The 13,002-nt window shown below is 41.3% G+C and overlaps 2 protein-coding genes across 2 annotated transcripts; both read right to left on the reverse strand.

Annotated features, from left to right (window-relative positions):
* Window positions 1-2,373: 2,373 nt before the first annotated feature.
* LOC135498993 (uncharacterized) lies at window positions 2,374-8,717 on the reverse strand. Its single transcript, XM_064789584.1, has 5 exons — window positions 8,668-8,717; window positions 6,114-6,244; window positions 5,579-5,740; window positions 4,957-5,044; window positions 2,374-4,702 (listed from the first exon to the last, which is right to left on the reverse strand). The coding sequence occupies exons 2-5, from the start codon at window positions 6,144-6,146 to the stop codon at window positions 4,146-4,148; spliced, it is 840 nt and encodes a 279-aa protein (XP_064645654.1). The 5' UTR covers window positions 6,147-6,244; window positions 8,668-8,717; the 3' UTR covers window positions 2,374-4,145.
* Window positions 8,718-8,737: 20 nt separating this feature from the next.
* On the reverse strand, window positions 8,738-12,956 carry LOC135499171 (uncharacterized). The gene is made up of 9 exons (XM_064789838.1): window positions 12,951-12,956; window positions 12,433-12,713; window positions 12,060-12,116; window positions 11,374-11,484; window positions 10,773-10,851; window positions 10,419-10,580; window positions 9,639-9,707; window positions 8,946-9,203; window positions 8,738-8,746 (listed from the first exon to the last, which is right to left on the reverse strand). The coding sequence occupies exons 1-9, from the start codon at window positions 12,954-12,956 to the stop codon at window positions 8,738-8,740; spliced, it is 1,032 nt and encodes a 343-aa protein (XP_064645908.1).
* Window positions 12,957-13,002: the final 46 nt, after the last annotated feature.

Raw genomic sequence — 13,002 nt, forward strand, 5'->3', positions numbered from 1 at the left:
AAAAGAGGGTGGGTTTCTGCGGAGACGGACACGACCATCAGCTGCGTGAACATTACGATAGACGCCGTTGACATATGTGGCATCGAAGTAGTTGATAAGGTCGGCTGCTTCTGGGGGAGCAACCTGTCGTACATAGTCCATTCCAGCAGCTACATCCTGCAGAGGCAAGAATGCCACACCATCTAGCATTCCACAAAAATGTCTGAAGTCCTCGTTTTGTTTGTACACGGGCACCAGACCAAGTTCCTGAACCTTTCTCCAAGTCGACTGAGTAAGATGATAAAAGCAGCCCTTGATGTCGGAGTCATCCCCAAGGATGTCTCTTAAAGCATTGAGCGCTGCGATTTCAAAGTCTATCATCACAATGGTAGGACTTGGTGCGTAACCAAACGTGTTTTCGCAGCTTTCTACAATCTTTGTGAACAGTTCATTATAGGTCTCGGTAGTCTTCCTCTGCAGAAACGCTGTTGCAGTTAAAATGTTCAGTTCTCCAAGTGGTACCCGTATGAAATAGACTTGCAAGAAGTTTCTGGGCGATGCTCCAAAGTTTCCGTCTATAAACCACTTCTCCGCCTCAGCCAGTTTTTCAAGTTGTTCCACTGATGAAAAGCAGATGATCCTGTTTCCTTCACGGTCTTCGTTGTCAAACAAAAGGAACTGTCTTGGTGCCTCCCCATTCTTGCTTAACGTCAGAGTGTATCCATTTTCAATCAACAGTTCATTAACATCAGCTGGTTCTACAGGCATATTCCTGTTTTTTTCGTTTCGAATTGTCCGTTTACATACATCTGGTGCGGGGATGAATCCTTGGGCATTGTTCGGGACTGTAGCAGTAACACGAGCGAGGATCTGACTTGGTTTACTATCCAGTGATTCGGCAGCAAGTCGTTTCATCGAAGCCCTCGCCTTCGTAACATCAACATTGCGTTGCTCTGGATCATGATTGTGTTTGGAGAGAGGAGCTGGATTTTCAATGTTAAGCGTGGTTCGTAATCTACCCTTGCAGCCAGTGTTGTGACAACTACATCGCCAGTAAGTGTGATCAGCAGTAGACCGGTGTCGATTGAACATGTAACCGTTGAGACATATCTTCTGACCCCCTTTATTATTAATAACCTCCATCGTGGCTGGTGACTGAATGGGTACTGATGGCCAATGTCCTCTTTGATTACTCATTTACAGTTAGAAGCCCTTAGTTTCATAGTTACAAAAGTGCGAAAGAAACCCTGAATGTATTAAAAACCGTTGGTATCAGTAAAATAAATATTCCAGGTGGTATCAGCTTGGGAAGACCCTCCTAATTAATACCAGACCTGGAACAATCCACCTTGGACAAGGGATTTTCTGATTGATTGTTAATTGGATTAATTACAGTAGTCATAATTATGCTTTGGCAATTAGAAGTTAATCAACTTTACTCTAGCAAGGAAGTAATTAGTTTGGATACGCAAAAAACAAATAACCAACACATAACATGGTTTCCATTTGACTGACTGATTGAAAACATATATAAACTTTGCCTATCTCAGTATAAGTTAACTCCACCACACAACATCTACATAATAATCATAATAACCCCAAAATTTGACTTCATTTACAATAAACAAGACATGCAATTTATAACATTTGACAGCAAAGACACCATACCTGTACCTTTTTTACCTAGTCCCCATTTTTCTTGTACCTTTTTTACCTGTACCTTTTTTTCCTGTACCTTTTTTACCGATACCTTTTTTACTTGTACCTTTTTTACCGATACCTTTTTTACTTGTACCTTTTTTTCCTGTACTTTTTTACCGTACCTTTTTTACCTGTACCTTTTTTACCTACATTCCTATCATTGACCAGTTAATCCACACAGTCATAAGAAATGGGTATACAGTAGAACTCGCGTAAGTCGACATCGTATAACCAGTCACTGTGCATAAGTCGGCACCCACCAGAAAGTCCCAATTTCATCCGACTAACGTTAATTTCATTAAAAGATATGCGTACAACTCGTCATTCATAAGTCGTCATTTAAGGTTTGGCTCTACGTCAATTCTTTGCAACACCATTCTGCCATGATTTTTTTGTTAAAAACACCAGCATTACTCCTTCAAAAGTGAGTTTCATCAAATTTCAGGTAGCGCACACTGTTCTTTGTGCATTACTGGACATACTGCAAATTAACTTCCTTTTGAGGGAGTTCTAATTGCTTTCGAATTTCAGTTTCCTGGAAAAATTTCCAAATGTGCACAAAAGCAATTGGAGCAGCTTCAAAACGAAGTCAATGTTGATTTTGATGGTGGCAGTTTGTTCATTAAATCACAGAGAACAGTGTGCGCTCCTTGAAATTTGATAAAACTCATTTTTGAACAAGTAATGCTAGTGTTTTTGCCAAAAAATCATGCCAAAATGGTGTAGTAAAGAACTGTCGTAGAGCCAACCCTTAATACAAGTCGGCACCAATCTTACAGTCCCTTGTAATAGAAATGAATGTACAATTACACCGGTAACTCGTCACCGCGGGGCGTGCGTCTTTGTTCAGCCCATAGATCAAATGACGATCCACGTGTATTAAAAATGTACGGATACAGTTACAAGTCGTCACTGACGAGTTATGTAAGCCATCATTGTGACAAGTTATGTAAGCCGTCATTGTGACGAGTTATGTAAGCCATCATTGTGACGAGTTATGTACGCCGTCATTGTGACGAGTTATGTAAGCCATCATTGTGACGAGTTATGTAAGCCATCATTGTGACGAGTTATGTAAGCCGTCATTGTGACGAGTTATGTAAGCCGTCATTGTGACGAGTTATGTAAGCCATCAAAATGATGAGTTATGTAAGCCATCATTGTGACGAGTTATGTAAGCCATCATTGTGACGAGTTATGTAAGCCATCATTGTGACGAGTTATGTAAGCCGTCATTGTGACGAGTTATGTAAGCCGTCATTGTGACGAGTTATGTAAGCCATCATTGTGACGAGTTATGTAAGCCATCATTGTGACGTGTTATGTAAGCCGTCATTGGGACGAGTTATGTAAGCCATCATTGTGACGAGTTATGTAAGCCGTCATTGTGACGAGTTATGTAAGCCGTCATTGTGACGAGTTATGTAAGCCGTCATTGTGACGAGTTATGTAAGCCGTCATTGTGACGAGTTATGTAAGCCATCATTGTGACGAGTTATGTAAGCCGTCATTGTGACGAGTTATGTAAGCCATAAAAATGATGAGTTATTTTACTGGTCCTACCTGTAAGTCATCATTAACATCTAAGTGCCAAGGGTGGCGACTTACGCGAGTTCTACTGTATCACAATGTTCATGATATGATTACACAACCAGTCCATTGACTTTAAAGTAGGTATTAAACCATACAAGTTTTGCATGAATAAATCAATATCAAATTGAAACATCCTATCACGTTTCTGAAAATGTTTAACAAGAATATTGCATTAGGTCAGGAGGGGGGGGGGGGTAACCACTTGTCCACCCAACTGAACAACCGCACCAGTATTCCTGCGTTTGGTCTCGTGACGCCAACAACAGATTGGCAGCGAGCCAAGGCCACTCACAGCCAGTAAAATCGCGAGGTTGTTCAGTCGGGTGGACTAGTGGGTAGTGCTGCCCCTCCCATATGAATTATTGAGTCTAGTGACACAGTGTTCCTGAACTTTCAGTAAGATGTTTTTTAAATTGCATTGAGATGAAACCTGTACCACATTGTAGCCAATATCATATAGTTTCAAAAACAGAAAGAATTAAAAAAATCTGTTGGTAACATTTTGAGAAAACTGCATTTTTCCATTTCATGTACATTTTCCCATACATTGTATACATGCATTTCTCTTAAGTTAATCTTCCCATTTTTACTCATTTAACATGTTTAAATGTGTCATTTGCACTAAAAAATCACTTTGTTTGTTTGTCCACATGGTCAAAAGGAAAAGTAAATGATCATAACCAAAATGATTTACAAGAGTAATTAGATATAAGCAGATTATACAAGGTGCTTTACTCTCATATTTGACTTTTAGCCATATTATGAAGGGAATATTGGAGTTAAACACCATGTCATCTCCTATTATCTTACCATTGTTGCAACACATTTTGGTGAAAATCATTTACTCTTCCTTTCGGCAAAAGAACAAAATATTATTTAGTGCCGATGGGAAATATTGACGTGCATCGCAATCTGTTTGCATTCACCTTGAGTGTGATCGGATCTTTGAGTGTTGCATTCATAAAGTCTCTCTCAAGAGGAGGCAAGAGCTTTAAGAAAGAACTTGTGATCATCTCCGAGTCCACATTCGCGTCAAACAGGGCACACAATGATGCCTTGCATAGGCTCATTGGGAAGTACCCCAACAACACGTAAGCGTGGCTGATGATTTTCCCAATGATGGAGAAAACATCAGTGTCTATCACATCATGGTCCACTTTTGGGACCTTAGCATCACTCCCCTCAAAATACTTTGAGAGGGCAGCCTTGAGAAAACACGTCAACATCTCTCGGGACAAGCCATCCATATCCTCTGCAATGTTTTCTCCTTCGAACGTCACATTGATTCGATGGAAAGTCAGTTGGTCATCACTCCTATAATAGTCCATCAGGTTTAAGATCGACTCACGGCTGATGAACATGTTCTTCTCCACACCAACTCGAATGAAGGTTTTTATCTCCATAGCTGCACTTTGTAGATCTCCAAGACCTGAAGTGATAGAGTAAGTTAATCAAAGAAATTGCCAACTCTAAATTGTCAATAGACAAGGATATCCTTAAAGAGATCAGGGTTTTTCAGTGGCCTCAACAAGACCTGAATAAGATTGGGGATTCTGTGATATGCCATTAAGCTAAATGGACTGTCAATGACTTACAATGGCCATGTAACTCGGGATAGAATCGGCATTCTCTACACACCAGTAGCAACTGAAATTGTTGAAATTAAATTGAAAGAAAACTTACAGGTTTTTGTGCAAACTGAACCAGTAGCAGTAGATTCATTCTCCTCTTCATTTTTGTCCATTTCCTCCTCATCCAAAGATTCCACATCCTAGAATAACAATGACATGCTAGAAGTAGAAGAATGGATCAGCTTTAAAAATAGATTACTAACACGGGGTATTTATATAGGGCTCTATTACTCATCAGGTGAGTATGCTGCTTTCAATGAGTGCATTGCCAGGTGGCTCTTTAGGAAAGAAGTATGCAAGTGATTCTGTTCTTTCAATCCTCCACAACCTGGTTCAACATTGATCATGGTTGAGGCAACTGTCACAAAGATACTACCATATAGTGGTTGCATCTGACGGTGGCCAGTGGAACCAGGCTGAGACTGGTCCAGCGACCGGGAAATCAATGAAAACTAGCAGTGGCGGAATAAGAAAAGACTGGCGTTTGAATGTAGCCACTGCTTAAAGGAGTGTAGGTAAGCTTAGGCTTAGGCTTTTATTCACTAGGCCAAGGGTAGTTCTCTGCCAATCCCGACTTACCCTAAATCAACATCTGTGCCAAGAATGCATACAGAGGGCTTTTTTATAGACATCATACATAAAGAGACTGAGATCAACAAATGAAATAAACTTACTGAAGACAATTGGCGATCATCATCATCTTTTATGTGCAGTGTGGTGTTTGATGTTCTCCCAACCTCCTTCAGGGAGAGTTGATCCCGCTTCAGCTTTTCGCCAGCTAACATAAGTTCACAGCCCTGAACCTTGCTCGTTCCCTCAACAAAATAGAACAAGCTCTGAAAAGAGAAAATGTACCCATAAATGGCGAGGCAGACGCAGAACACACAGTGCTGCAAGTGATGATGACTGTGCATTTCTGTAGACCCAGGTGAAAGTTCCCGTTTCAAACATGATTTTACCAATATGGTTGACGCTGAGATAGTCAGGCCTTCTGGTGAGGAAATACAAATTGAAATATCTCATCCATTTTCTCATTCAGGATATCAATTCATTCATTCAGGGCTGTGCACACCACAAACACACACAAATGAAGTTTTTGGCAACAAAGTTATTGAATGACACTCGTGGTAAGTTCCACCTCTTTTTTATCCACTATCAAGAAGCAACATGGCTGGGTTCTGAGAGACGAGAGAGAAAGTTGTCACATACCAGGACAGTATCCGTTTCCCGGAATCGCCTCATTAAATTCGTTTCAGGGCACACAAATTTCACCTGGATACATCCCTCCTCATCTGGTTCTGGGCCCAGTTCTGCAAGCCTCTTTTCTGTCAGCTGAAGCACTAGAAAACAACTCTTGAGATTTAAATCAAACAATACTCTTTCTGATCCAGGTGCTAACTGTGGAGTGAGGACAAGAGTTCAAATGAAAAGTTGGTTAATCACTTCTCTGAATATAATGCAATATCTGAATGACCCCAAAAAATGGTTTCTCATTGACAAATCCATGTCGTTCTCCAACAAGGACTTTACCAAGCCAGTCAACTGGATCAAACAGGGGGTTAAACTTGGCCGAACTAGCTGTCGATACCTATCAATCGGTGTGAAGTACACCAGTTTTAAGTTCTAGTGTCTGTGAAATTCTAAATAATTGATTACTGATTTCCAGATTCCATCTTTACTGATTTCAGGCTTGCATTGGTCGCGTCCTCTTCTAACCTTCACATAAGCAAGCGGTCGATAGCATTTTCAACGTGTACACATTTGGAGGAGCGTTGGTTCAGATTCTGAGGAGTCACACTAGACCAGCCAATCATATCACGATATCTGTTACAATGTACCATGACCTGCCAATCAAACCATGATCAAACCGAGCGGCGGCAAAATTCTTTTGAAGTCTGACCCCGTTTTCTCTTTGATTGTTATTATCGTGCTTTTGAAGTCTCAGTCAGCGTCTTCTGATTGGTCGCAAACAATTCAGCGCAAAGATTGGACGGGCTCAGCGATTGGTCCTGTCAGAACGTAGTGAGGAGTAAGCAAACGTAGAATTATGTGAGGAGTTAGGCAGAATGTATGTGCGTATGTGCGTATGTATGTATGTTTTTACCACATTTAAATTTAAGCGCCCTTTTCAGATTAAATCCGTTCAAAGGCGCTTTTACAATATTTATAACAAAATTACAATCGAAAAAAGATGGGTCTTGAGCATCGTTTTAAATGATGCAAGGCTCTTTGCCTGCCGGACCTCAAAAGGGAGCCCATTCCACAAAACAGCTGCGGAGAATGAGAAGCAGCACTCCCCATATTTGCTCCGGGCCCTTGGAAGTACTAGTCTATTGTCATCAGCCGACCGAAGGTCTCTTCCTGGCCTATAGATATTGACCAGGCTTGACAAGTAGCCAGGCGCTATTCCATGCACACATTTGAAAACGTGCATGAGGATTTTATAGTTCACCCTCTGCTCAACCGGCAACCAGTGGAGCTCACGTAGTACAGGGGAGATGTGGTCTCGACGCTTGGTGCACGTGATGATGCGGGCCGCCACGTTCTGCACCCTCTGCAACTTGTTCATAAGGTCTTTTGAAATGCCATAGAGCAGTGAATTGCAGTAATCCAGCCTTGATGTGACTAGGCCGCACACTAGTGAACGGGTTGCAGAAGTGTTGAGATACTGACGAATCAGTCCAATATTCCTTAGTTGGGCGTAGGCCGACCTACAGACAGCATTCACCTGTGCTTCCATGTTCATTTTCTTGTCAAACATCACCCCCAAATTTCTTACGCATGCCACAGAGTCCATGATAGAGTCACCAACATTCACCGAAACGTGATCCAGGGTCTTGGAACAATGAGTGGATGCAAAGAGTGCCACCTCCGTCTTGTTGTCGTTCTTTTTCAGCATGTTCTCCTTCAACCAGGAACCATTGTCAGTAATGCATAAGTCAAGACAGTCAAGTGTAACTTCCTGTGCTTGTGGGATCCCCGGATTAAAAGAGTGATAAAGCTGTGCATCGTCTGCATAAAAAAGATGACCTGGGCCATGGTTTCTTGTTATGTTGCCGAGTGGTTTTGTGTACATGAAGTACATTTTTGGGCCCAACACCGACCCCTGCGGAACACCATATTTTAAGAGAACGGACGTAGATCTTTGACGATCAATAACGACAGTCTGATACCTGTCATCAAGATATGATGCAATCCAGGCAAGAGCAGAGCCAGTGATGCCAAATAACTGTTCAAACCTTTTTTAGAAGGATCTTATGGTCAATGGTATCGAAGGCTGCAGAGAGGTCGATCATGACAAGCACTGTCACATCACCCCTGTCCAAACTACCAAGGATGTCGCTCTGAACCCTTAGTAGAGCGGTCTCTGTTGAGTGACATCTTCGGTAGGCGGACTGCATTTCTTCATGCAGCGAGTTGGACAGGAGGTGATGTTCGAGGCGGACATCAACGACCTTCTCCACAACCTTCGACACTAAGGGTAGGTTTGACACAGGGCGGTAGTTTTTGAGAATGTCAGAGTCCAGACTTGGCTTCTTTAGTAGAGGCCGAATGAGCGCAGATTTAAAAGCGCGGGGAACACAGCTAGCTTTTAGCGATGCATTTATTATGGCAGTCAGTATTGGAAGCAGTTCATCAATGCAGAGTTTAAGAAGCCATGTTGCAACTGGATCCAGTTCACAGGATTTCGAGGGGGATTTCATCACAATCCTTCTGACCTCCTCCTCTGTGGCTGGTGGCAAATTCATACAGCATTACTAACCTGACTTAGTTCTTCTCCTTGCCCTCCTTTCAGTGTGTGCAATCTGGAGGTTTAGGCGAGCAATCCTTCTTCAATTGGCCTGAAATTGAACATTTCATAGGGTCAAGAAACTGTGTGGAATAATAGAAATGAAACAACACTGGAAAATAATCGCTCGCATATTTCGACCAATTCAATTAGGTCCAATCGCCAACGTTCTTGTCTAATGCAGATATTGGAGGCAGAGAGACCCCCCCCCCCTCTCTACGGGCTGAATCTCTGCAGAGTACATTGCTTGCCTGAAGTTCCTTAGAAACAATTTTCTGATTTGTCACCATACTGAATATCAGACCAATGCCACTTTTAAAGGAACCTTCCTCATTAACAATGCCACAACGCTCCGACAACAATAGCTGGTAGAGCATTTTGGGTATAGAGGGGTAATAGCTGATAATCATGGATTTGCATCTTATCTTTTCACCATCTACAATCATACTTTCCATATATTCCATATCTTGAATAACACGAATGTTTTCTGTTGCTGTTCTTGGATGGTGCTGCAAGGCAAGAAACACGTCTCATCAGAGAAATGTTAAACATTATTCAAGTGTTAGTGTTCAGTTCACTCTGTCTGAGTAAACGAAACAATAACAGTCATCTTACAAATTGTCTCATCAAGATCACCTCAAGCACATCCTTTAAAGCTGACCTGCATGCTTTCTCAGTGACAAATTGGCCAGAATAAAAACACCAACAGGTACTTCCTTGACCTTTGGCCCCTGGTGGCCAGAAGGTGAATCATATGAGGTCATTTTCCGTGTCTGAGTAGCGGTCACCAAGGAATGTGTATGTGTACCAAGTTTCACGTCAATTGCTTCAGCGGAAATGAAACATGCCACCCATGCCTAACGTTGACGGACGACATTATTTATAGTGTGTCATTGTAAAGGCTCACAGGTGGGCCAAAAAATGAGGTATTCTCAATTCCATACCTGTTCAGCTATCACAACAGTGTCATCCATCTCTATGTCTGGGCCACCGGCAAAATCTCTCATCTCCGGCTGAAACAGAGATTTATGCCAAATTTATTTGCTACTGTGCAAAGTCTGCCAGGAAGAAAATGAATCATAGCATCCTGTCAGTGTCATAGAATGATCGGATAGAATTATTTAACTTGAACATGTTGAAGATACTGCATGCTTCAGAGATTATCATCAGTAATCAGGATATACACAATACATGTATCATACAATGATACATAGATACTGTGTCTGCGGGTTTTAGCCGGTTTCGGGTCGCCGGTACAAAAGACCTGTTTTACCTGTAATAGGCCTATGTAAAGTGACATACCGAGCACCGCCTAAAACCCACGGACACAGTATGTTGGTAATGTGACCTAAGGACATCCTAAAATCTATTTCAAAATGATTTAAATTGAAATGGTCCATAGATCATGGGCTTACCTGTGGACCAACTAAATGAAGAGAACAAGACCAACAGACAGTGTTAATATTGACTCATATATTATTATTGCCTACCATAGCCATCTCAACTAGCAAAGGTGAGGTTCTCATACATGAAGTACATCAGCACATCCATTGTATGTAATACTATGCATCAGAAACAACCTGGTGAGTCATGGTCAATAGAACTGAGATTTACGCCTGTAACCAGGTTGGGGACTGATAGTGATACATAGTACTGGTGCTGAAGAAAACCCCCGCTGCACATGTGGTGCTACTTCAGATCATATTCAGTACACTTATACTCACCACTACTTCGCCTCCAGCTGGCGTGCTAGCAGCAAGGTCCATGGTTGAACTATTAGTATCAGTGAAGAGGGAGCTTGCTTGACGTCTAGATCTAGATGTCTGACCAGAAGTCGTAGCAGTGGGGATAGAGCTTTCCTGGCGACTAGATGCCCGAGTGGACACCTGAAATATGTTTAAAAGAAAGAATAATCAGCAAAAAGCATTGTTACAAGTACTGCTCAATGCTGATAGGCCAAGGAAATGTGGCACATGAGGGTATAGAAATTCCAGCAGTGCTACTGCATACAGTGAGTACTCATTTGACTTCAAAATCTTCACTCAGTTTTTCTAACCAGGTGTGCTCATCCCACTTACCTCAGAATCAGGTGCATCAACATCTCCACCAAGATCAGGAAGGAAATCGTCTACCGGTAATTCAGGCCCACTACGTGTCCTTAAAATACAAAAACAAAGTTATTGTTAAAATCAACAAATTATTGGAAATCAACAATGAAGTTCATGGTTTGAAGCCGCCAAAATCTGTGATCATCATTTTGCAAGGATTGTTGTAATCTTATAAGTACTGAACTCATAAAGCAGTATACAATGGGTGAGGTGAAGTGTTGGAGTTGAGAAAGTGTAAGGTGTTGGTGCTACACCTACCTTCACCATGGTAACACCATCACTACACCAACACTTGACATTCCTGATAATCTTGCTGCAGTGTAGTCATGAACAACACTGCCCCACCATGGCCAAAGGAAGTACTAGTAACTGACATTTATTACTTTTCGAGAAAATGAGGAAAAACATAAACAGCCTGTGCTTTTGAATGTAATGACAAACCTCCCTGATAAGCCTGGTAAGCTTAGCTCAGTTTGACCTAGATTGACCTAGATTGTCAGTTACTTCTTTTGCCATGGTGGGGCAGAACAGCTTTCTGGCCTGATAATTGCATAACCATAGTTTAACTTACTTGTAATGGTGCTTCAATTCTGGTATCACTTCTTGATCTTCGACTTCGATGAAGTTGAAGTCGGATGCGAGGTCGTGATTGGGGACGAGGTCTTTCAGATGCAGCCTGCCTCTACAATGACGAAGAAATTGCTCAAAAGATGTTCAATCAGGAATTTGTTTCACCCCTAGCCTCATTCTATTGTACTCTTACAATGTTCAAATGTAGTGATGATAGTGGACATATTGTGATGTGAAATTTTAGGGAGAAAATGAAACGGTGACCTTGACTAGATCTTCAGACATTTTCAGAAGTGTTCACTTCAGGAAAAATGTGTAGTCCTAAAAAGAGTACAAATTCGGCTCAAATACAATTGTTTCCAAATTCTAGAGATTCCAGACTTGGCAATGCAGATATAACATATTTCCCAACAGTTCAAAAAATACAGTGTAGGTAATATGTCAAGGGATAGAAAACAAAAGTTCCAAAATGCAGGCGAATCTATCACTCCTCTGGTCCCAAAAAAGTCTTCTCCTCTCAAGTTAGTTACCAAATATTCAATCAAAATGCAGGGGAATCTATCACTCCTCTGGTCCCAAAAAAGTCTTCTCCTCTCAAGTTAGTTACCAAATTTTCAATCAAATTCGAAGTGCAGGTGTAGTAAAATGACAAATGCGGCACCTTCAAAAAGAAGAGTAGTAGCCTACCTGATTATGACTAATATCAGGTAAGTTTTCACCTGCTTCCTCCTCCTCGACAGTTTCCTGAAGAAAAATATCTCTGGTTACACTATGAAGACTTCAAGACCACTAGAGGCCCTAAATGACAATCAGCCAATCACCACGCAGAGATGTTGCGAATGTTCTCATTAGCCAACCACCACCTCAAGAAGAAAGACATTTATGTATTGGAATCATACTGACAGATCAATGACCTTTACAAACTAAGATTAAGTAACATTTTGGACAGCCAGTGTAGATATTAAGATAGGCTTAAAGAAACATTGTTTTTTTGGGATAGTCGAGTCGGCACAACTATTCGTGAAATGCATAAGTTTAATGCATGCCTGAAAATACTTACACTCTGACAGATGTAAGTTCATCCTTCTTGAATTTTGTGAGGAGAACAGCAAATCGATCGACAATGCCTCTTTCAGTTGCATCCTTTTTTTCTTGTCCCTCCCCGGTGAAATAAAAATTAAAGTTCTGAAGCACTTCTTTCCACTTTGACGGTTCAGAGAAAGGGTTGATGGCTATCCATCCATGGAGCCCATGGATGGATAGTTCATGATTAAAGCTTTCAATGATCACTTTTTTGCAGTACCATTTGTAAACCAGTTGACATGACCATTGATTCAAATGCTCTCAATGAGCACTTTCTGATGGTACCATTTGTAAACCTACTGACATGACCATTCTTTGGAAAGCTCTCAATGAGCACTTTCTTATGGTACCATTTGTAAACCTATTGACATGACCATTCATTGGAAAGTTCTCAATGAGCACTTTCTGATGGTACCATTTGTAAACCTATTGACATGACCATATACTGGAAAGCTCTTAATGAGCCCTTTCTTATGGTACCATTTCTAAACCTACTGACATGACTATTCATTGGAAAGCTCTCAATGAGCACTTTCTATTTAGAGAC

This window comes from Lineus longissimus, chromosome 14 (assembly GCF_910592395.1).
Source record: "Lineus longissimus chromosome 14, tnLinLong1.2, whole genome shotgun sequence".
Classification (NCBI taxonomy): Eukaryota; Metazoa; Nemertea; class Pilidiophora; order Heteronemertea; family Lineidae; genus Lineus; species Lineus longissimus.